At 40.7% G+C, this 23,112-nt stretch overlaps 3 protein-coding genes and 1 long non-coding RNA gene across 7 annotated transcripts in view; all 4 read right to left on the reverse strand.

Annotated features, from left to right (window-relative positions):
• Positions 1-5,083, reverse strand: part of LOC127466822 (glutathione S-transferase-like) — a 28,425-nt gene extending 23,342 nt beyond the window's left edge. Inside the window, exon 1 of the mRNA XM_051778140.1 lies at positions 4,973-5,083. The gene's annotated coding sequence lies outside the window, so the exon portion shown is untranslated. The remainder of the gene's footprint in view (positions 1-4,972) is intronic.
• The window catches only part of LOC127466824 (glutathione S-transferase-like), a 28,431-nt gene extending 23,342 nt beyond the window's left edge, over positions 1-5,089 (reverse strand). For all 3 annotated transcript variants that reach the window (XR_007902872.1, XR_007902871.1, XM_051778141.1), the window contains exons 1-5: positions 4,973-5,089; positions 3,815-3,927; positions 3,104-3,155; positions 1,239-1,371; positions 220-361 (exon numbers count right to left, since the gene is read on the reverse strand). Coding sequence is in view for 1 of the 3 variants with exons in the window: in XM_051778141.1 (XP_051634101.1) it covers positions 220-361; positions 1,239-1,371; positions 3,104-3,155; positions 3,815-3,901 (414 nt within the window). In the remaining 2 variants the exon portion in view is untranslated. The remainder of the gene's footprint in view (positions 1-219; positions 362-1,238; positions 1,372-3,103; positions 3,156-3,814; positions 3,928-4,972) is intronic.
• Positions 5,090-7,685: 2,596 nt separating this feature from the next.
• Positions 7,686-15,783, reverse strand: LOC127466820 (glutathione S-transferase A4-like). Of its 2 annotated transcripts, none has more exons than XM_051778136.1 (7): positions 15,673-15,783; positions 12,220-12,338; positions 11,469-11,520; positions 9,757-9,889; positions 9,291-9,432; positions 8,106-8,237; positions 7,686-7,970 (listed from the first exon to the last, which is right to left on the reverse strand). In XM_051778136.1, the coding sequence occupies exons 2-7, from the start codon at positions 12,304-12,306 to the stop codon at positions 7,848-7,850; spliced, it is 669 nt and encodes a 222-aa protein (XP_051634096.1). In that variant the 5' UTR covers positions 12,307-12,338; positions 15,673-15,783; the 3' UTR covers positions 7,686-7,847. The 2 variants fall into 2 exon arrangements, with proteins under 2 accessions (XP_051634096.1, XP_051634095.1); XM_051778135.1 differs by lacking the exon at positions 15,673-15,783 and adding an exon at positions 15,282-15,309.
• A 3,331-nt stretch (positions 15,784-19,114) lies between these two features.
• LOC127466834 (uncharacterized) lies at positions 19,115-21,734 on the reverse strand. Its single transcript, XR_007902877.1, has 3 exons — positions 21,282-21,734; positions 19,778-19,890; positions 19,115-19,604 (listed from the first exon to the last, which is right to left on the reverse strand). It is a non-coding gene; the product is annotated as an uncharacterized LOC127466834 (long non-coding RNA).
• Between the last annotated feature and the right edge of the window lie 1,378 nt (positions 21,735-23,112).

Genomic DNA, 23,112 nt, shown 5'->3' on the forward strand with positions numbered 1-23,112 from the left:
TAAAGCTCAGTGTCCTGCGTTTTTGCAGCTTTGCACATCTCCCAGATTTGTAGTGCCTTCTGTCCCCTCTGTAGTGTCCTGTCTCCATCCTCATCCCAGCCCCATCAAAACCAGAGCAGTATCTCTAAGTGTTTTCCTCAAGAAAAATTGTTGGTGTAGATTCAGGGTGGAGTTTCAGGAGAACAGTATCGATTAAGCTACAACATCTTTGCCACATACCTTCTCAAAGACTGGGAAGTATCTGTTTGTAGTCTTGTCCACCACATTAGCAAAATGTTGCTCCTTCTTATCTGCTGGTTGGAAATTATAGGACATGAGTTGCTCGTTCAGATCAAACATTCCTTCCACATACATGTCGATTCTGAAAGGAACAGATCCAGTTGGTCAAGTCAAACACAGTAGGTCTGAATGCCACAATAGCTACTGGCATAACCCCGCTGAGGTGCTGGGAAATCTCCACCTTTTCTATCTGACATCTATAGCTTGGAGTAGTTCCCTCCAGAATGCAGTTGCATCAAGGGACATGGGAGGCGCTTGGGTGAAAGACAAATGCAAAGTGCCTAACCCAAACCTAAACACTGTCCCTCTTCCACTTCTCACTAGGGGTAATACTTCTCTGTACTATGTTTTTTCTGAACCTGAGTACAAAATAGGTGTGTCTTTTAAACTTGTGTTAAAAATCCAATCAGACCTAGTAAGTTAAACAGTGGGTCTATACAATTCCTAACAAATATCTTGACATTTGTTTCCCAGTACTTATTAATTTGAAGCATTTCAAAAGACCTCCAGTCAAACCATGTGCCCTAAGAGTCCTGTTGTTAAATAACCAGATACTAATGCTAATTCTACTCTAATTCCTGGCTCTTAGAAGGAGGAGGTTTTTTGTTCCCATCAAACACATGTCCCTGAGTCTGACGTGCTGAGAATGCCTGCTGTGACATGCTGCAGAAAAAACTGAAGAGGAGCAAGAGTAAGACAGTCTGCACTCCTGACTGCTTTCTTCTGATAACTGTCTTGACCTTGGATTGATGATTCATGAGCAGCCTTGCACCATGCTGCCCATCTAATCGAGCTGGATATCACTGCCCTAGACATCACCTGCAGTCGCAGTCAACACGTGCTGCATGAAGCACTGCTCTATCACCCTGAATTTAGCTGTGAGCTGGGATATTCTTGTGTTACACAGAGATGTAGCGTAAACTGCCGTCTAACAAGAAAACGTGGTACTGTCACAGTACAGGGCTCTCTCCTTCAGGTCCTTCCCGTAGAGGTTGTACTTTGTTGCTATGTAATTGGCAATGGCTCTGCTCTGCACCATCTTCATGCCATCAATCTCCACCATTGGCACTTGCTGAAAGAGCAGGGATCCATCTAGGGAAAAGGAGATAAGACAAGGAGACACTCAGTCTCTGAATGAGAACCATTGGGGGGGGGGGTCAGGCAAAGTAACCACACATATTATCTTTTATTTAGAATCATTGAATCATTTAGGCTGGAAAAGACCCTTAAGATGAAGTCCAACTGTAAACCTAGCACTGCCAAACTCCACAACTAAACCATGTCCCCAGGTGCCACATTTACACACGGTGACTCAACCACTTCCCCGGCAAGCCTGTTCCCATGCTTGACAACTCTTTTGGTGGCAATCTTCCTCATTCCTACAAGAAGGGAGGGAAAATGCTTACCATGAAACAACCATTTCTTAGTGACACATGACTAAATTAATATTACAGCAATCAACTTCTTGAAGATTCTTCAGATTTGAACAAGCACCCAAATGCTGAACTTTTAGTTTTCATGCCCTGAAAAAGACATGTGCGGCATGGCCCTAACTCACATGATTTTCGTGGAGATTAATACAGATGAGAAGGACTGAAGGATGCGATCCAGCAGTTTCTGTCATGCGTTGGTAAGTATTATGAAAATCTGGACAATTTAAGGACTTTTCAGCATATAATGCAAATAGAAAAGCATACAATATCTTTGTGACTTCTATGCCAGCTCTGCACAATGGCATCTCATCTGTACAGGCATGAGGTGGGGAATCACAGGGGAGTTCCATGAGATTCCTGCAAGACCCAAGTATCACTTGATGTGAGTCTGCAGAAGCCTTGACCTAGCAAAGAAGAAGTAAAAATACCTCCAGAAAGAGATCACCAGATCAGAGGAGTGAGTGAGGTTTTTTGCTTTATGGAATACTATTTCAGATCAGATAACTGATCAGCTATGTCTGTCTTTGCATCCACTGTAAGGCAATCATGCAGAGAAACTCTCTGCTTTCCAGGGCGTATTTACATTTATGCTTGTCTCTCAAAATATTTTTTGAAAGGCAGCAGGTGGCAGCCATTATTCCTGAAGGAGAGCAGGACGGCACATGCCAACCCTAGCTCAGTCATTTTTCAAAAGCCAAGGGAAGAGCCCAGACATGTAATATGATTTGGAGGAAATGTGAATATCATGTTCACAGAGATGAAAGCTGAAGCTAAAAGATGAGTAGTTGCCTTGGTAAACGGGAATGCATCAGAGCTACAGGTTAAACTCAGAGATCTGGAACTCTGTTTTCATATGGATTATAAAACAACAACATCGTAGGCAACCTAAAATGCTAATGAATTTGATGTGATGACAAAACCTGTATTGTGATAGGACAGGAGGCAATGGACACAAACTGAATCAAAGGAGAGTCAGTCATCTGAACTTACAGAAAGGCTCTTTCACTGTGGGAAGTTACTGTGCATAGGCACAGGTTGCCAGAGAGCCTCCATCCTTGGAGATACTTAGAACTCAGCTGGACATCGACCTGAGCAAATGGTTTGTAGGTGGTGTTGCTTGAAAAGGGGAGGTGGCATAGATGATCTCAAGAGGTGCCTTCTAACCTCAGCCCTTCTGTGATTCAGTGAAGATTGAAGCAACTGGGTGGATGAGGCCACCTAACACACTGCAGTGTGTGTCTGTGATACCTCAAGCACAATCAAGTCTAGATTTTCTTTTTAAGAGACTAAGACTTCTTAGGTGTTCTCAGACAAATTATTTTTATGATTGCTATTGTTGTTGTTATCATTATCATTGTTAATGTTATTATTAAATAGTGAAGGTATCTTACCCTTCTGTAGCTTTGTCAGATCATCCTTTTTTTCCACAAAAGATTCTTCAAACTGCAAGAAATAGAGAAGAAAAGTTCAGTTGTTGTTCCATGGTTTAGCTTCTTCTTCATTTAGACAATGAAGGCACAAGGAGCTGTGTTTGGGGCATTTTATTTTTTAAAAAATAAATAATATTTCAAAGCTTTCTGGTGCATTGGCCATCACCCTGACAAAAACCTCACAGCTCACAAAAACTCACCGATCCCCACACTCCTCTCTGCTTCAATATCAGAAAGTCTTAGTGGCAAAAAAGAAAACTTTGATTTATAATAGAAAGTACCTTCTGGGGTAAGCTACGTCGTAGTAGAAGAATTAGTCTTTTGCTATTTTGAACACTGAAATTTAACTGAAGGTCTTCAGAACTGGAAGTGCTCGACCCCTGGGATCAGAAGGTAAGAAGCCAGGTTCTGCTGCTGTGGTTTTAGTTTTTTTTTTCACTAGCTACAGGGGATAGGCATTTGTGGTGCTACCAGTAGGCCTGGCACGAGATGCGTGGAAGTGAGACTGGAACTTGCCCCTGCTTAAGGTAAGCGCATGGTCATTGTTGGCTTGGTCAGCAATGCACTAAATGCAGGCCTTGAAGCTGCAGGTCAGTCAGTCACATTTTTCATAGGGAACGTTAAAAGTACATATTTGTCACATGCTCTTGGTATAAGAAAACAGAGACAAACCTCAACCCCGGCTGCTGCCAGCAGCCACCGGATTGGTTCCATTCGGCCTCGTCCATTGAAGTAGTGCAGCTTGGGTTTCCCAGACATGTTTCCACGTGCCTGATAGTTTCTTCCTATTTGGAATAAAAAAATAAGTTTTGCAAAATAAAGATTCAGAATGCTGGGTTTGAGTCTCTCATTGGCTCTCAAAGTTGTCCTGTTTGAAACCAATGATTTATGGTTCAAGACTTTGGACTTACTTAAGGAGGTAGAGGTTAGAGTACATTGAGAGACTGCATTGTATCATCTTGCCTTAAAAATGTCTTTTATCCATGCAGGTTTGTTAAGCAGAACTCATGTACTAAGAACCATTGGCCCACTTCAGAGAACAAGCAAACCAAACCCATTTGCATCCAAAGTGTTCTACTCTGAGCAAAAAGCAGACTGTGCTTTCTGTTTGTTTTGGCATTATCTCAGCGTACAGTTTACCGTTTAATGAGATACACAATATTAACTCAGCAATTGCTGTGCTTTCACCAGCAGCCATTATGCTCCATTGTAAAGAGGCAGGAAGGAATATTTATTCCTCTTCTGAGCATTCAATCTCTTTTACAACACTCTCTGCTCCGGTAATTTCTTCAGACAAGTTTCCAAAGTTATAAAAATTAATTTTGTCTCTGGTAACATCAGATCTGCCTTTACCACAGACAGAGCCAAAGGTACAATTCCAACTGTGCTGGAGCATAAAGCAGTAACAGTTTCTAGGCAGATCACCATCTGCCCCATTCAGAACCACATGAGCACAGCAGCAGCAAACATACAGACAGCCCCTGGTTTACACCACTCTCACAGTTATTAACACCATCTCAACAATAAAGCTAAAGCATTAGCAGCAGCAAAGGGGAAATGGCTAAACCCCCACCATGTTCCTTTTAAATAACATATCAGCTTCTCTACAATAGGAAGAAGGACATATAAGGAAATACTCCATACTTCTGAGATCTACATTTCTTTTTCTTCATTCTGTACACCTAGGAAGTAGCTGACTAATATTTTAACGTTTCATGCATATAACCTTCACGTTAGTAAAGAAAGTACAAACAATCTCTAAAACCCATTCACTGACTTCATTTTAAATACAATAATTCCCTATGCTTGCCCAAAATCCAAAAAACTTACCTTGTGCACACTATAACTCACTCTAAGCTCTCAGTAGTTCTGCCTGGAGATTATATAGATCTGTAGCCCCTCCCACAAAGAGAATAGCAAGAGGTTCTCTGAATGGGAAACTCCTCTCTCTTAAGGAAATAAAACCAGTTAGGTCTGTGTAGTTACTTTTCACCTACAAAAAATAATTCCTGACTCATGCTGACTATGTACAAATGTAAGATAGATGAGAGGTCATGATGAATGGGAACACCTCTTCCTGCACAAAATGGAATGCTTCCTCTTTTCACTGCTTGGCAACCTGTTAGTTAAAAATAATTGTGATGGCTGAAAAACTCACAAAGTTTAAAAGAATACTCTTGTAGCAGTCAGACTTTCATTTTAATATTTCATGGATTTGTACTTTTAACCAATTGCCGCTTTACAACATCGACTAATTCTGCTTGAATCCTTCATAAGCTTCTATCCCGTGTTTAGTGATGGGGATATTCCTTCAGGACATTTCCACTGAATTTCATTCCTGCACATAGGAGGGGTTTTTTTTCTCTTTCTGTCCAAAATGTTTCCCAGAATTTGACTTGCTGAAAATGCTCACCAAAGACAACTGTAGGAGGCAGTGAACGAAGTACAGCACGAGAAGGCAAACTGCCCTCTGCACTCCTGATGCTTTTTGGTGACAACTGTATTGATTTCAAAAAGTCAATGCAGCATAAACTCCCGTGAACCATCCTGCCTATCTAGCTGGTTAATGCTGTTGTAACCATTACCTGCAATCAAGGTCAACATCTCTATAAAATTCTGCTGAATTGCCCTGAGTGTAATTGCAAGCTGGGATATTTTTCCCATGTTACACATGCAGGTTGTATGAATTATAGTGTGTCGAATAAAAAGCCTCAAGTTGTTTATAGTACAGGGGGCTCTCTTCTTTGGATCCTACCTGTTCATGTACTTGGCTGCTTTGTAGATGAAAATGATCCTCACCCCATCAGTCTTCACCACTGGTACCTGAGAGACCAATGTAGTCCATGGCTTGATGTAAAAATAAGCTTAACACTTTATTTAGAGCTAGAACCACAGGAGGATAAGGCATCAAAACAGTCACCACTGCAATGGACTGTCTTTCAGGAGATGCCTGGTCCCTGAATGGAACCCTCTGTACCCCATATGGCACAGAAGGAGAGCCAGGCTTCCCAGAAGGGCACTCCTCACTGACAGCATATCCTGTAGCCTCTGCCTTCTTGTTTGGGCTCCTTTCTTTCTTGTGGTCCTCTGTCCCCTTCTTACATTTGGGGACATTCTTCTCTCCAGCCTCCAAAAGCCTGCAGTGTGGCTGAGTCACCTATGCAGAGGTGTCCATGCCACTGTGCATGTTCCATGGCACCTGCTGGCTTCCAGCTGCTGCTCCACAGAGCCTGGCTCTGCAGCCTGTGCTCTGGCACCATGGCCAGCCCTACAGGGCAGCCAGAGAGAGCCCCAGGCCTCTGCTCTGTGCAGCAGAACCCCATTCCTGGTATTGCTATGGAAGCACAACCTGCACACATTTTGTTTTCTGTTAACATCCAACTCAAAAGAATTTGTTCCTATTTTATAATGAAACAGAACTCTGCATAGGAAGGTTTTCTTTCCTTGCTTGAGGAATAACTGCTTTCCTCTCTAGCCTTCTTGGAGCGCTGAATTTTGCTGTTAGCAAAGTTTTTTTGAAGAGGAGCAGATCAAACTCCACTGCTGGAAACAGTGTTTCCTGCAATTTTGGACTGAAATGACTTATGATGCAGAATCTCAGATAATGTGGAAGAAGGAAGCTTTTCCTGCATAGACATGTGCACCAAGGTGCATCTGGTAGCATTCCACAAACTCAAACTCACACTTAGGTAGGTTGGCTGGATTAATAATTTGTAGGCCTGGCCGTAGTGAACTCTAGAAGCAAAAAGTCTAATACGATCTGGCTCCTAATTTAGCAGGATTATTGGAAATGTCCCTTCACTGAGCTTGTAAAGTATTTTGGAAATTGCTGTTCTTCTGTTTTTTCCTACCATGTTCATTTTCCAATTTTTTTTTCCTATTTTTTTTTTCTGTACTTACATCATGGCTATATTAAGCATCAGATTTGCTTACCAACATTGGTTGGAACAAAGTCTCCTTCTATGCAAATGTTTGTCTGCTGCATGAGGCCTCTTCACGAGGCCTCTTCACAAGGCTGTTATCATGTGCTGTAAGTGTATGTAAGCTCTAATATTTTATTTCAAAGTCAATGGAACCTGAATTTCTGTTGCTGTCCTAAATGTGTAGAAAGAAACCACCTCTGCCTTACCTGGCTCTGCAAAACAGATTGTGTTGTTTCTTCCATTACACTTTGTTCAAGTGAATTTCTGGTAGAATCATACAAGGAGTTTGAAATAATTAATTTATGAGGAAAAATAATCAATTTTGCAAGGAAAACATTGCAGAGATATCTTAAAAAATCCAATTCACCCACAAGCCTTAAAGAGGTTATCTTTAAACAAGTCTACTTCTTTAAAAGTGATGCAGTGAGTCTTCTCTTCTTTAGCTCTTATTCTGAAGCTTATTTGCATGCAGAAGATATCTTCTCCAACAAGTTACATTCTGACGATACTAACACCGCATTGATCTTTTTTGGAAATTAATAAATTCCCTACCCTACAAATAGTTCTTTGCTTCCATATTTTGCCAAGCATTTGATATATCAATAAAGACAAAGCTGCTGTTATATTGCCAGAGTAATAGAATGCTTTATTTCTGGTTGGGGTTGTTTTGCTTTTTTAGCACTGTTTTTCACTACCACAATACTAATTTACTGAGCTGGAGTTGATGTTTTGCCTTTCTTTTTCTTCCAGTATTCTGGGTCTCACCAAAGGTGACAAGGCTTTCATCTCTTAAAAACTTTCAACACAGTTTCTACGTAATGATCATCTGGTGGGGGTTTCCTTGGGCTGCCAGGCTGCAGGAACTTCTTAATTGTAGGCATATTGCTCATTTTGGTTTTAAATACCTAAAAATAATAAGAAAAATAGAGTAAGACAGAAATTCCAGCACACAGAAACATGATTTACACAGCACAGGCAGATGATCAGTTCATGATATCCCTCTAGCTCCTGAATATATGCATGCTCAATAACAAAATTACCTGCAACTGAGGAAACTCAGACAGCACAGCAGGAATTTTCTCCTCCACTGCTAAAATTGCTTCAATTAGCTGAACATCTGCCCAACTGAATTTGTTGCCCACGAGAAAGTCTTGGCCATGTTGTTTCAAAACCTGGAGAATACAGGAGAATGTGGGCTCCAGATGAAAATGGGACATATGTTGCCTAGCAGCTAAGCCTCACAGCACAGCTGTAGACCTGAACAGCAATTATATCTGAAATTTCAGGGTGGAGTTTTCAGCTGGAAGCTGTGAGCCTAAATCAATTCTCTGTTGTTGGGGGGGGAAAAATGAACTCTTGTTCTTTTCATGTTCTAGTACACAGACTACAAACTCTGGTTATTCAGTAATGAGGAATGATGATAGGCACTGGGAACAGAGACAAAATCATATGCTTAAGTAGCCTAATAAGAGTCATAGAGTTAGAAATAGGGATAATCGAGAAACTAAGAAGCAACTTAGAGAATTTATAAAACAGTCATTTATTTAATTTAAAGTTATGTCCAATGTTGATACCAGAAAGCAAATTTAGAAATGCAGAATTACAAAGCTAACCAAGAAAAATCCCTGCCTTTGGGAACAGGTTATTATGGTCATAAGAACTTATATGATGTTAATCTTTTATTATTGTTTTCCATAAAAACTAGATGAATGTTATCAAAGTGGGAAATGTTGCCAGATGCATGAATCATATGGGTTTGGTTTGTTGTTTTTGGAACTGGGATGGGCAGAAATCTATGACTATGTTTTACTAAAGTACTCCTAATCTCTCTACCTAATTTATTTGCAAGGGATTTTTGCATTCTTCCAATGAAACTGTTCCAAATTAAATTAAGTATAGCAGAGAGATGTGCTCTAAACAAGTAAAAGTATGGAACTATTCCTTCAAGGAAAAAAATTATGCGTGCTTGCTTTTACTTCAGTGAAAAGTTTTGCTGTATAGCTGAGAACATATTGCTTTGTTTCCTTTGTAGATATTCAAATACCACAGCCCTGACAATACAAGCCAACAGAGGAAAACATGCTGCTGTGTTTCCCCTTCTTTGAGATAGCCAAGAAAGCTGAGGATTTGGAACTGACCTGCAATACAGACAAGTTCTTATTTTAAACAAACTGTTTTATAATTTTAAATATAATATATAAAAACACATCCTTGTTTTCACTTACCTTTTCAAAGACTGGAAAGTATCTGTTAGTTGCCCTCTCCTTAATTGAGTCAAGATTTTTCTCCTTTGCATCAGGTGGAGAGAAAGAAAACATCAAAATCATTTCCATCAGATCTGATATTCCTTCCACATACATGTCAATCCTATTGATCAGGAGAAGACAGTAGAAAAGAGCACAGAAGTTATTTTTTCTGTTTTCCAATTAACTAAGGCAACTTGGAGGAATTTTATACCACCAATATAGTGGCAATTTTCACAGCCAAAACTAAACACAAACTAAACCTAAATGTTTTTCCAAAATTATAAAAGCCTGCTTCTGTTTAGGAGCATTTCAGAAGCAGTTGTTAAAACTTATTGTGTTAGCTTTTCTCATACCTTTATACTGGATTTACAGGATAGAATTTGGTTTATATAATGTAGCTATCAAATAACAGATTGCTCATTAAGGGAAAGGCAGTGTTACGTACAGGGCTCTCTCCTTCAAGTCTTTCCCATAGAGATTGTATTTCCCTGCTATGTAGCTGAGGATGGCTCTGGTCTGCACCATCTTCATCCCATCGATCTCAACCAGAGGCACTTGCTGGAACAGCAGGACTCCATCTAGGGTAGAGAGTTAGCCTGTTAGTTTCTCCTAGACTGCAAGCAGGACAGGAGAGCAAGAGACTGAGCACATTTCTCTTGCAGTGTAGGAGACCACTGATGTCTTGTCCTAACTGTAAAACTTCATGCAGTAAACTAACATTGTGGGAAAGATCAAATAGCCTGTATCACACTTCTGTAGCTAGGTCATTGCACTGCAGCTGGGCCCTGGCTTTACAGCCTTACCAGAGCTTCACTGACTGCTGGGAGCTGGCAGTGCCTGCTCCTTTGCACTTCTGGACCCTGCCTCATGCTGACAGAAAAAGCCTGAACCAGCATTTCCAACCCAAGGAATAAGAGGAGAATAAAGATGTATGTTAAATCTGAATTTAAAAAAAGTCTGGTGCAATCTGTGTAGCCACAGGTTGCCCAGGTTGCATAGAATATATATATGCAGCATTAAAAGCAGTTTACCAGTAATTTCAGAGGTTGGACTGGCAAATTAAATTCCTATCTACTTAATACCACTTTTTTATTTTTATTCATTTTAGCTCTATTGTCAGAATTTCTTTAAACACAGCTAATCTTTTCTGAGCTCAGCCTGAATGCCATCAAGTCCTCTTTTGAGTCTCCTGGTATGTCTTGGCAAGCTCAGCCTGCTGTGAAGTTTCTCTCATGTGTCTTGGGCAGCAGGTAAACTGTGGGGCACGTGCATTCTGTGATGCTCCTCACAGTCCCAACTCCTTCCCCACCTTGGCAGCAAGGTCCTCTTCCAGGGTGGCTGTGGTGGGGTTCACTGCTGGATTTCATCTTAGCAGATATCAAGGGCAGTGGCTGGGGGTATGCACTGGTGTTTAGGAACTGATCTCATCTCTCCCAAGGCTGACACGAAGTCTTTGCTGCTTTGACCATGTCAGGCTTTCCAAAGGTCTCTCTGCTGGCTCCATGTTTTTATCTAGGGGAAGCTTCATATCTGAGGCTTATTCTGCTTAGAACTGTCACTAGGGTGTTCACACAGAGCCTCAGAAACAGAAACTGGTTTTCTTGGAGATTTTGGGGCCGTGTCAACCTTTCGTTTAGAGGCTTATCTAACTGCATTCAGAATCGACACAGAGGTAAATCTATACCCATCAACTCCACAACACCTCAGGCCAGCTGGCTGGCCACATTCACTCTGCTTCACCCTCTCTGCCTATAGAGTATGATGGTTACCTCTGAATGACATCTTGGAAATGGCCCTTGGTCTGAGACAACTCCCAGATGATGCCTAGGAATTGCTTAGCAAGTGTTATTTGCCATGGACCAAAAATGTGCCAGGAACCATGCTAACAGTTCAACAGCATAGATAATTAAGATGTATTAAATAGAAGTGTTTGCCTGTTTAATGCACTGCAATAAAGACAGTCACAGAAGCTATGGCTTTTAGCTTATAGGAATTATATGGCACTGGAAATAACAGGTTATTCAAAACTAGTATTGCAGTATCAAGGTGTGCACCTAGAAGTTTGCATTCATTTAAATAAACTATTTTTAAACCACAAATTTAGCTAAATTGGAGAAATATTTTCAGGGACTAAAACTCAGGTCTTGGGATTCTTACCTTTGATTAACTTGTCATATTGTTCTTTTGTTTGCAAAAAAACCTCTTCAAACTAAAAAGGAGAGAGAATAGTGTTACACTGCTGTATTTGAACACTTTTCTTCTCTAAGTGACTGCACATAACCATGCACAGGACACGGAGTCAAGTAAAACGTAATGGGCCAGATCTTCAGCTGTTCTGTTTGAGCCCAGATGTCCTGAGGATCCCACACACACCCTGACAGCTGATGGGGAGCAGAAGGGCCTGGCCACTTCTGCATCAGGGCACTGATTCAGAAATAACTTAAATGCAGGTAGAAACAGAGAGCAGGCATCTACAGGAACAAGACAGGTTGGAGCCAATGCCAAGGAAAACACAAGGTAAATCAAATATTTCTAACCCCACCCCAGTCAACAACACTCTTCTATTAGACACACTGCAACTGCAAATTAATAAGACTGAGTTAAGGTGGTTTTGCATGGTTAGAAAAATCAGATTAAGCATAATAGGTCAAAATGGGGCTTTATTTAAAGGCCTTTCAGTAATTTCTTAAGAGTATTGATACTAGCCCTAATAAACTCTAAGCTCAGCTGAGTTTGCATCCCAAGTATTAACCACCAAACAAAGTAGTTACAAAAATGCAGTCCCACTGGCCAAATGAATTTCACCACCCTCATGGAGCTGTTTATCCTCCACATCCATGTTAAATTGTTCCTCAGTGAAGCCAGCTGAGAACACCAGTCTTTAACACTGTACCAAATGCAAACCCACCTCCACGCCGGCTGCAGCCAACAGCCATCGTATGGGCTCCATTCGCCCCCTTCCATTGAAGTAGGTAAGCCTGGGCTTCCCCGACATGCTGCTGAACTCCTGGTTCCCTGAAAGAAATACTGAGCAGAAAACAGTATCTCTTAAAACTGGTGTAAGCACCATTATTTTGAGGGGAGAGGGCACCTTTTATTCTCACTATGCCTGTTGAAGTTTAAACTTCATCTGCTTTAAAACATAAAATGAGAGATGGACTGATGACACCATATCACCTCTGTTAGGAAAGGAAAGATGTGTGAACCTGTAAAGCTGCCCCAGTGCTACTAGGGAGGTTTGTTATGATTATAAGCAAACACAGACATGTTTAAACAAGCAGTATAAGTCCCTAGCTACAGAAGTACAAGGAAAACATGTTTTACTGGTGTGCTGAACTTTGTCTAGCTTTATTAGCCATATATGCATTTTGCGCTTCAGTTGCAGTCCACTTCTTTCCTCAAATAGGGGCAAATGAACTGTTAATATTCCTGTTATTCCATGAAACAGGATGAGCTTCCTTGGCAATCCAGGCAAGCCTGTCTCCTTGCTGCTTTTGGCAGCCTTGAGATGTCCCTCAAAGCCAAATCTGGAAGCATTGGCTTCAGGTGCTCCCAAAAGTATTCCCCAGGGCTCGGGGAACCTGCGTGCCCAGGGAACAGGCACATGAAGGCTGTCTGACACTTGCTGCAGCATCACCTCTCTCAGAGTGTGCAGCAGAGACAGTGTGTTTGTACTGAGCTGTTTCATATGTAGGGACAACCAGCTGAACTATCTGTGCTGACACTTCAGTATAAGTATTTCCAAATTCAGGCCTTCATTTCTCTGTGCTTCATTGCCCTAATTACCAAAAGAACAGAACTAGCAGTCCCCTTCACAAAGATGTTTGTATCATACACTAATGTTTGAAAGAAAAAAAAAACCTTTAAAAGAGATATGCTAATCATGTCCTAATGGCTCAGAGTAGAATGCCTCAATTAAAAAATTAATTTTACAGATGACCCCAGTTTTCTCAGAGCTAAAAACCAAAGCTGCAACATTACATCTGCCACACTTTGCATCCACTTGACATTTCTCATTTGAATTTGGTTTGGTACACTCCAGTTTATGTTTTCTTCAAGTCACAGTGCTTTGTAAATGAACTTAAAATAAAGTACATTTGGAACATATTTTGCCAATACTTGATTTTAAAGAATAAGATCGAGAGCTCTCCCTTGAGCAATTTCAGTAGAACAGAGTCATGTTACTAGAATAAGTAGGGATATTTTAGGTAATTTAGAAAATATAATCCAAATACACATTAAGGAAAAAAGCATAATGTTCAGTTTTAAAGTGTCAATAGCTGTTTCTAATTACATTTGCCTCTAAGACAGTGTTTTATTAATTTCTTCACGTTCTGTGACAAGCTTTCACTGTAGGGCAGCTTATCTACATAGTTCACAACTGCTAACTAATGCCTCTCTCATTATCATACTTCTCAGATACGCTGCATCCATACCACTTCAATCCATTTTTGATAGAATATGTTGATGCTTTATTAATAATGAAGCAATCTTGTATAGCTGTCACCCATTCCTTACTGTTTGTCTCAGCTGGAAAGGGTGTCTCCACTTAACTTACAACATTTATAAGAGAAAGGTAGAATATATGGGTTATCTGCTAAATTCTTCAGCAAGAGGAGTAGCATTTATCTGAAAACCATGTTAAAATCATTCAAACTCTTCCAAAACCAGCTACTAAAAACAAACACCTTTTAGGAGCTGTAGGATTCTGCCACCCCAGGTAAATCTTTCAAGCAAATAGCAAAACCCCTGATACCAATTATTGTCCAAGATGATGGAGAACCATTCAATGGAAAACTAACAAGGTAAAAACATTCAAGCTGATGAAGCAAGCTGCAATTTTCATAGACTACCAGACTATGCACAAGAAGGGTAAGGAATAGCCTCGGGGATGGTAACTAATGTTGAACCTTGCTACTCTTACTCCTTTCACCTGGGGAAGGAACTGCACATCACAATTGTGTAATAACCACCCATGAAGCATAAAATGCTCAAGCTGATTTAATAGATGTGTTGTTTCTAAATCCTAATCTGGAACTGTTGGTGGATGGTCATATTATCTGAGTAGCAACAGAGTTATTGAATAACTGCTGTGAATGAAGCAGTGGAGGCTTCACCACTCAGTCTGAGGCTGAGTGCACAAACAGCTGAATTATTTGCATTAACAAATGTCTATTAGCTGTACAAAGAAAAGACTGTAAATGTTTATGGTGATTCTCAATGTGCATTTAGAGTATGCTATGCTACTGGGCAGTTATAGAAACTGTGTGGGTTTATAACTTCTGATGGAAATAAAATATCAAATGCTTCACAAATTACTCGACCGTTAAAAGCTATAAAATTGCCAGAGAAACTTACTATCATTCATCAGCCAGACCATACCAGCAGAAGGACAAAAGAAGATATAGAAAATGGTCTAAGAGATATTGCTGCTAAAGGCACAGCACCACAGCCCTATGAAATACTTGTCTTACAAGCAGTCCAGTGGTCTGAGCTGGTGTTGTTTGCCCTTGAAAAGATATGTCTGACTACTCCTGCTGAAAAAATTGATTCTTGCAAAAGACAGAACCAATCAAAGTTTCACAGGGAACGTGGAGAACAGATGTGGAAAACCTTCCTATTTTACCTAAGCAATACCTGATTCTCACAGTGAAAATGCATCACAATACAGGGCATTTTGGGACTACTGCACTAGCACAGACACTGCTGAAGAATTGGTTCATGTCAGGAATTTATGCTGCAGCCAAATAAGTAACTGCATTTTGTATGCGCTACCCTAATATCTAGCAAAGACCTCAACAAAAAATTTGACTATATACAAATGTTTTTATTGTTTTTGTATAAGCTCTGTCTTTCCATCCTATTTCCTAGTGAGCCTTAAAAATACACCTGTCCTGAATTTCTCTGGGCATGCATCTCAGGGATGCAAGAACAATTCAAGAGGACATGTCCTTCCAGAAACAGCAGTACCTGCATTCAGCATGAAGTGCCCTTTAGCCCTGGAGACGGGATCAAAGTCCAGTGGGCCATCTTTCCTGCTCAAACCCGGAAGAGAGCAACACAGTCTCCTGCACACTTTCACCCTCCCACACTTTGTCCCATCAGCAGTTTCATGGCTGCCTTGCTCAGCTCTGGACTGCACTGCAGGATTAATTTCCTGGTTAAAACTTGTCTTTTCTCTGGTATTCTCTCTCCTACAGCCTTCAGCTGGTGAGTAACTATCAAGCCATGCTTAGTCTGTCTGGCACACAAACTGAAGAGAGCAGAAAATTTACATTACCCCAGCAAATTTGGAAGTAGCTTCACTTAAAATAATCACTCAAATGCTTTAAGAAAAAGGAATTTCTAAGTCAGTACTTACCTTCTGGACTTAATTCAGTCTCCACCCAGCACAGGCAGATTCCCCAGGGCTGTTTAAACTTTGCAGTTTGGGGGAGTTTCTGGTCATACCCAATTAGAGAGAAAAACTCCCAAATGCTTCTAAGCTTAAAGGCGTATGGCTCTGAAAATTGACACCCAAGGCACACACTGTCAGTTTGCTGATTTGACTAGACCATGAAGGTAACCTCATAGTTTCTATGGTAGCCATCTGTTTGAACTGCTCTCTTGGAATTTTGGCAGCAGTTTTACCCAAATACAAGAGCAAGACGTTGAAACACTGAGAAAATTATAGATTTTTCTGGGTTATATTTGGGGTGTTTGAAGACAAACCACTGAAGTTTCTAGGTTTGTTTCACTACTTAGCAGTAACCCAGCTTTTTTATTTTCAGTGCTGTATGGCACAGAAAAGTTACCCAAAGTATGGGATAACAGTGCTTCATTACTTTGAAATACAGTATCAAGCTTACTTAGTGATAACTTGATATAAGCCATTTTTGTCACAACCTCATCCCATGTCTTAAGGCAATAGCATTAATTTTGGAAATTGCATGCACATGGCTAATACTCAGAGATGAAATAAACTATGATTTTCTTACCCTGTTTCCATGAGAAGTAACTGTTTCAGCTCTTCTATCTATATTTCAGGTGAAAATACCAAAACTGAAAGTGGATACAAACAGACACAAGGGTGGCAGAGCAGAAGGAAATGGGATTTGGGTGCCAGAGATCAGGGCCTCTCCTCTGGCATAGACCCACATGTGATATTGGGCATCACTTTACACCCCTGCAGCAGACATCAGTACAGCTAATCTGAAGATCTGTTCCCAGAACCCACACTGTTATCAAAATTATATTTATCTGTCTAAAGCCACAGCACCTCATAATGGGGAATCTCAGGACAAAAGTCTCTAGGTAACTATCTTGGGGAAATCCTTCCAAAGCTGCTACTTTCTTTTTCTTCACAGCTGGAGTTTCCTTATGGTTCCTCTGCCTGGTAATTGCTGGCAGTCTCTTCTAGAGGATGCACCTCCAATAGAGGCTACTTGCAAATTTGTAATTTATGTGCTTCAGAGGTTGATGGTGTCAGCAAAAAAACCTCTGTATGGTGCTTCTTTACACTTTGCCTAATTTTAACTCCCTCTCAAGTTCATGATTTAATGAATAAAGCATAACATTAAATGCATGCTTCTGTATTTTCTATGTCAAACCCAGTTACCACCAGGTTACCCCACACAAAATTCCCGAGTAGGGGTCAAAAGTCCAGCAGATGCCCAAAACAGTTTGTAGCAGGCAGCATGGGTACAGCACCCTATTTTGGAAGGTCTGAGTGTGGTGTCAATGCTGGAAGCAGTGCCAGCCAGTGGTCCCTATATGCCTAAACCAGCAATACAGATGGGGCTAAAGTAGGAATGGGGCACATACAGGTATAGCTGATTAAGAAAGGAGCATTTGTTCATACCTATCTGTGATGGCAGTATTAAATCAAGATTAGTCTATTTCTGCTTTTGAGGTCTTTGGTATCAGCACCTGAGTGAAAGAGCTGGTTCAGGAACAGTGACCACAGCAGAGCATGTGTGTGGCTGTTGTCACTTGGTCCCCTCTGCAGTCTCAGATGCTGACAATGGCAGCAAAAGGCTTGATGGCAAAGAAGAATGGGAGGAAGAGGTCCTTGATTTGAGGTTCAGGGATGAGTGGTCAAGCAAAAGCATTCTGACGCTTTTTGGATTTGCTGAACATGTCCACACCCATCTTTGACTGTTGTTCCCCTTCTACACATTCCTGTTTGACAGAAAGACTTTCCCTCTTGTTTTTATTTTGCTTCCAGCACAGCCTTTCATAATGTAATTACAAAGCTCCTTTGACATCTGAAGGTATCGATCAATGAGGTTACTGCCATCTGTAACTTGAATAGCTGTTCTGAACCTCTAGAGCAGAAAAGAAAATAAGTTTATTTTATACATGATTTGTTAAGCCACACCCATGATTTTTCAGGCAGCGGGCATGGGGCCCAGGTGCCACTTAAATGATCTGGGGTTAGGCACAGCCATATTTTAAATAACGTGTATACCATGCCCTGGCATGTCAGGTTCCCACTGTGCTCTGTGGACACACTTCCTTGTGCTGTAGATGAGACCAGTTCTAAGTCTTCTCGAAATGTGCCTACGTGCAACCCTCACAAACCACTAAGCATCTGGCTTGGGGGACCATGCCTGATTACAGCATCCTCTCAGAGGTAAGCACAAGGTATATCACTAACTGCCACTACACAGGAAGGTAGGAGGATTATCTCCATGCTGCTTATTGCACTCCTAAACTGAAGTACGCCACCACTGTGATAAAAGTAATTAGAGTCCACGTGAATAGTTAAAACAAGTCATGCATTACTTAAGCTTGGACTTGCTGCAAACTTTCAGTGAGTGCTCTGGTTCTGTTCAGGAAGTTTTACTGGCTGCCCAAAGACAAGGTTAACCAAGACTTGTCACCCTCACACATATTTCTGTAAGCTCTTTGGCACTCAGCCAGACCACTGGCACAGAAAAGTCTGATTTACACCCATCGTGCTGCTGTTGAGGGGAGGTTAAATGGAGAGCTGCTTTACAGAATGTTGTAATTTGGATTGTTTAGTCTTTATTGATCTAAGTATCTTGGTATGGTCAAAGGGCTGATTTATCTAGGCACAAGATAGGCAAGATCAAGGTCTCAAAGCCAATTGAAAAATAACTTTAGTAGTACAAATTTCATTGTGAAATATTTATCTTAAATAGTTCATGTATTATAATGACTTCATATTTTGATCGAAACTTGTGTATGTTTCCTCTTTCTGGTCTCTGGTATGTTCTGGGAAACTTTCTAAGACTCTCAGTTTATGTGCATTGTTACAACTAAAACTACTACTAATCTAAACTCAGGTTTAAAGAATATTTTTATTTTCAAAAGAAGATATAAAGAAGTAAAGCAGAAATTTCAGTCCTATTTTTGTCTGATGTTGACCAATTATAAAGCTGGAGAACAATTTGGGGTTTTTTTCCAATTAAAAATACTTTTTACAATAAGATAATTATAAAAATTGACCACTTGAACAAATTTTAAATCAGCTCTCATCCTGTAAACTTTTTTTTTTTTTTGCTTGTTCTGGTCCTTTTAAAATAAAACCAGATTTATTTATACTTCTCAGAGAAGAGAAATAGGTTTTATTGACCACAAATCCATTTCTTCTCTTATAAAACACTTTTGTTTTCACTGAAGTTTTTTTCCCTGGAGTTCATCAGAATTTTCAAAAGACTCCATAACCCTAATACAGATTTCAGTATTAATATATCTTCAAAGACAAATATTCTTGCTGATGCCTGAAAATCTGTCTAATGCAGTTTTACACTTTTTTGGATGTCTTTTAGTTGTTAAGAAAGACAATCTGGCTGCATTATAAGTTTGAGGCTTTATTCTTCGCCCTTGTCGTCCCCAGATAAAAGGTGGAAAAAGGCGTGCAATGTTTACATTAACACACTTTTATCACACTTAGAGCATTGATTTCTAGGGTACAGAAACGAAGGCACACAGGATCTACTTTTTATAGTTACACACATTTTTTAAATTTACACACTCCTTTCAAACCTTTTAATAACACACTACTATTGTTAAATATATACCAGTATATATTCTATAAGTGATGTTAGCTTAAAACAGTTTTCTCTATCTTATTTTTATCTTTAAGTGCAGGTACTCATCACAGGTATTCCTCCGCAGGAATTAGCAGCTTCTTTTCTCTCCTTCCCAGGGTGCCCAAGGTCTTTTAGTGGATTCCTGCATTATCTCAGAGGCCTCTGGCTGAGCCACTGTTTCAGGGCCTCTAACTGGAACACCTGTTTGGTTCCCTACATATTCTCTCCTTCCGTTAAACCCTCTTACACAGACCTGTCAGCATAAAAAAGAGTCAATGAAACAAGATTAGTGACACATTATTTATATAGCCTAGAAGTACCCCACCTTTAAGATGCTCTTTATTCACTGTTTGGTAGCATGTTCAAGATTATAAAATGAATGGGCTTTAATGACATTTATAAGTAACGATCTAACTGTGCATTTACCTTTCTTGCAGATAATGTAAAACAGTTTGTGAAATGTAACTTGGCTTCTTCTCTACTGGTGTTTTCAGCATGAGACTCATTTATTCATGTTGTATGTGCAAGACAGTACAAATCTAGAAGAACAAAAATCAAGGTTTAAGTCAGAAAAGGAGTTGAAAAATGACAGCAGATGGAACCTGGCTTCATTTCATGGTAAAAAAATCTGTTAATGCTACAGCTCATTCATCTGGATTCATCATTGCTTTGTTGGCTGACAAACTGGAGGAATTTCTTATTTGTGGCAATGTTGCTTACTCTTGCTTTAAAAGCCTAAGATTGAAAACAATGCTACTACTAAGAACAGGGGTGGAAAAAGTTTTGATCATAAGCCAACAAAAGCCTGTTAAATCAGCTTCATCTGAAAGTAGCTCAGGGCTGATGACAAGGAAGAAGGCACTCTCCTAGAAGTAGATGGTACAAGCCTACAAGGTAAGGGTATAAAACCATACCATGATTAGTAGTGGGATAATCTGCCTTTCAGAATTTAATCTTTCTGCACTAGGGTGAAGTCAAGCTCTTTTTCTCTTACCAGAAAACATAACATTCCATTCCATTTCATCTTCTCTTGCATGATGTTTCCAGGTATGAGATTAAATAGTTCTGCTGCAGTGTAGAAATTGGTTTGAAATGGAAAGTAGTAGTTATAGGGCAAGCAATATAAACAAATCTGCAACATAACTAAAAAATTGTCCCCGGTTCTGCATTAGGATTAAGTGATGCCTATAGCTAGGTAGCTCGTGGGTAAATATTAGAGCTGGACATGGAGTTACAACCATGAAAATTTGAAATTTTCACTATACACCAAGGTCACATTAGCTTTTTTGGATGCCAGTGCCATGCTGGGAGCTGGTATATGGCTAATATGCACCATGTCCTTCAGTTTCTCCTCCTCTGAGTTTCTGCTTCTCACATCAGTGGGAATTTAGGCAAACTGCATTTAACTAGACTAAATGCATCCTGTTTATTCATTCACAGCATACTGATTCCGTTCAACTTTCCTCCCTATAGTCCATTTCTCTTTTATCTTCTGTGAAATGTGCTATTTTTCGTTTTAGCCCTTTCATAAAAACGTGAAATAGTGAAGTGCCATGGATCTAATTGCTGTCTTTACCTACCTAAAACGTAGTTGCAGAGGGGCCAGGACCAGGCTTTCCTCAGCGGACCATAGTGAAAGTAGGAGAGACAACAGGCACAGGCTGCAGGACAAGAAAATTCCAAGAGACGGCAACAAGGAAAGTTTCACAGGTCAAAGCCTGGAAGGGGCTGCTGGTGATATGTAAATATATGCCTTTCTCTGCCCTGCACTCCGAGGTGGCTTGCAGATGTGCTTCCAGGCAGAAGCTGAGGTTAAACATGCCTTCCAGATAAATTGCCGTCTGGTGCTATTATTTATTTCTGCTGACTACAAAAGTAGTCACAGTTAAAAAGTGGGCATCTGGTGTTTAGAGGATTGAAGTTACTTTACCAGGCTTCAGGTCCTTCCCACGCAGGTGGTATTTTTCGGGCTGTGTGGCTGAGAATTGCTCCACGCTGCACCATCTCCATCCCGCCAGTGCCCACAGAGGGCACTTGCCGAAAGAGCAGAGCCCCACCTGGGGGCAGGAAAAGTAAGGTCAGGCTAATTCCATGCCCACAGCTCCTGCGGTGTTGAAATGGAGCCCGGGAACACGCCGAGGAGTAGCCTACGAATGAAAATTTCCCCCGCAGCAAATAGAAGAGTTTTTCCTAGGAGCAAGATTGAGGTTTAATGCAACTCCGAATTTCGGGTTCCGAGTGCAGCCTGCCCAGAACTCCTTTGCACCAGCAGTGCCCAGGCAGGGACCAGGTGTTCAGCTCCTACACACCTCCTCTGGAACGTGAACTTCCCCCGCTGGACCTCAAAGCTGTGACCACCACACATGAGTAGCTCCAAGGCCACCAGCAGCTCCCAGTGATCCCCACGACCCGTTTGGAAACCCGCTGAGAGACTCACAAGCTTATTTGTACCACTTAAAACCAGACACTGATGTACGGGGTGCTGGCACCCCGGGGGCTGCAGCAAGGCTCTGTGAGGGAGCTCCGTGCCAGACATTGGTGATTCCACCTGGCTCCAACCCACCCACCGCAGGGCAGGGCCGAGGTGGGGGCACCTCGGCAAAATGTGCTTAAGATGGGAGAAAACACTGCACGACAAAGTGTGAGGGAAAAACAGCCCTGTGAACACCGAGAGGAGGTGGAAGCAGGGAAGTAGAAGAGTTGGTAACAAAGGAGGGAAGAAGTCTGGGAAGGAGTGGGAGGAAGGGGTTCAAGTCTTTGTTTTTCACCATGCAACTATATTAATTGGTAATGAATTAATTTTCCTCAGATCAAATCTATTTTGCTTATGGTGGCAATTGGCAAGTGACAGTAAGCATAGGAATACCTGTCAAATGCCTGCTCTAAGTAGTGTTAGGAGCCCTCCAGTCAGTCAATCTGTCTAGTTTTCCCTGAATTTGGCATCTTGCTTTCTTTTGTTAGTGTTGCTATATGCAGGTGAGAAGAAGAGACACAAGAAGCATGCAGGAGACCTGCAAAATCCCTGTGAATAACTGATACTTCTTTTGCACGTTCAGAGGTGCTTGGATAGTAGAGTTCCATTGAAATTAATTGCAACCTACCAAAATATAAGCAAACACAATGCAGAATAATCTATAAAGATCCCATACAGTCATCAGAAACCATAACTTGTACTAAAGCCTATATCCTGTACTCAGTATTAAATCAATGAGAATTATCTCAGTGTTTTAACTTAAAATGAACTTGCAATTCCACAGACAGAGAGTGTTTTAAATCAAAACAGGTTGTGTAGGATCACCACCTTTACCCTCACTAAGCATAACTTGCCTGACTATCAGAACGATGCCAATAAATATGTCTTACCTGAGCAAGGGTTGAGAACAAACTCAAGTCCTTCTTGGAAAATACATCAAAACTGCCTGTCTAATGCCTAAGTCTTTGTGATAGTTAAAACAATTCCTGAGGTTATCATGCATTCTAAACTAATTTTGAGCCAGGAATTATTGGGCCAGCAACATCGAAAGACATAGGAGAAACAGCAACAAGTGTCTGTATATTTTACTTGCTTATTACTGTCTTGAAGGCTGGTAACAGAACTGAAGTGCTCTGATGTGTCCTGAAAGCATTACTGAAATCAGCTAACAACCTAAATAATTACTTCTAAAATGCTGTACCAGGACTCAAGGATGCTCAGTATGGGCATCTTTTACAAAAGACTTAGATCTAAGCTGATTTTGTCCCTAGTTTGCCCAGAATTTGGA

The sequence above is a fragment of the Manacus candei genome, unplaced genomic scaffold (assembly GCF_025592945.1).
Source record: "Manacus candei isolate 608988 ecotype Guabito, Panama unplaced genomic scaffold, ASM2559294v1 h1tg000011l, whole genome shotgun sequence".
Taxonomy (NCBI): Eukaryota; Metazoa; Chordata; class Aves; order Passeriformes; family Pipridae; genus Manacus; species Manacus candei.

Excerpts from the sequence above, each read along its gene's own strand:
- LOC127466820 (XM_051778135.1), bottom strand. Across the intron at positions 9,433-9,756 it reads GACTTGAAGGAGAGAGCCCT|GATTGACATGTATGTGGAAG; the intron begins GTACGTAACACT and ends CCTGATCAATAG. Across the intron at positions 7,971-8,105 it reads CTGAGTTTCCTCAGTTGCAG|GTATTTAAAACCAAAATGAG; the intron begins GTAATTTTGTTA and ends TATTATTTTTAG.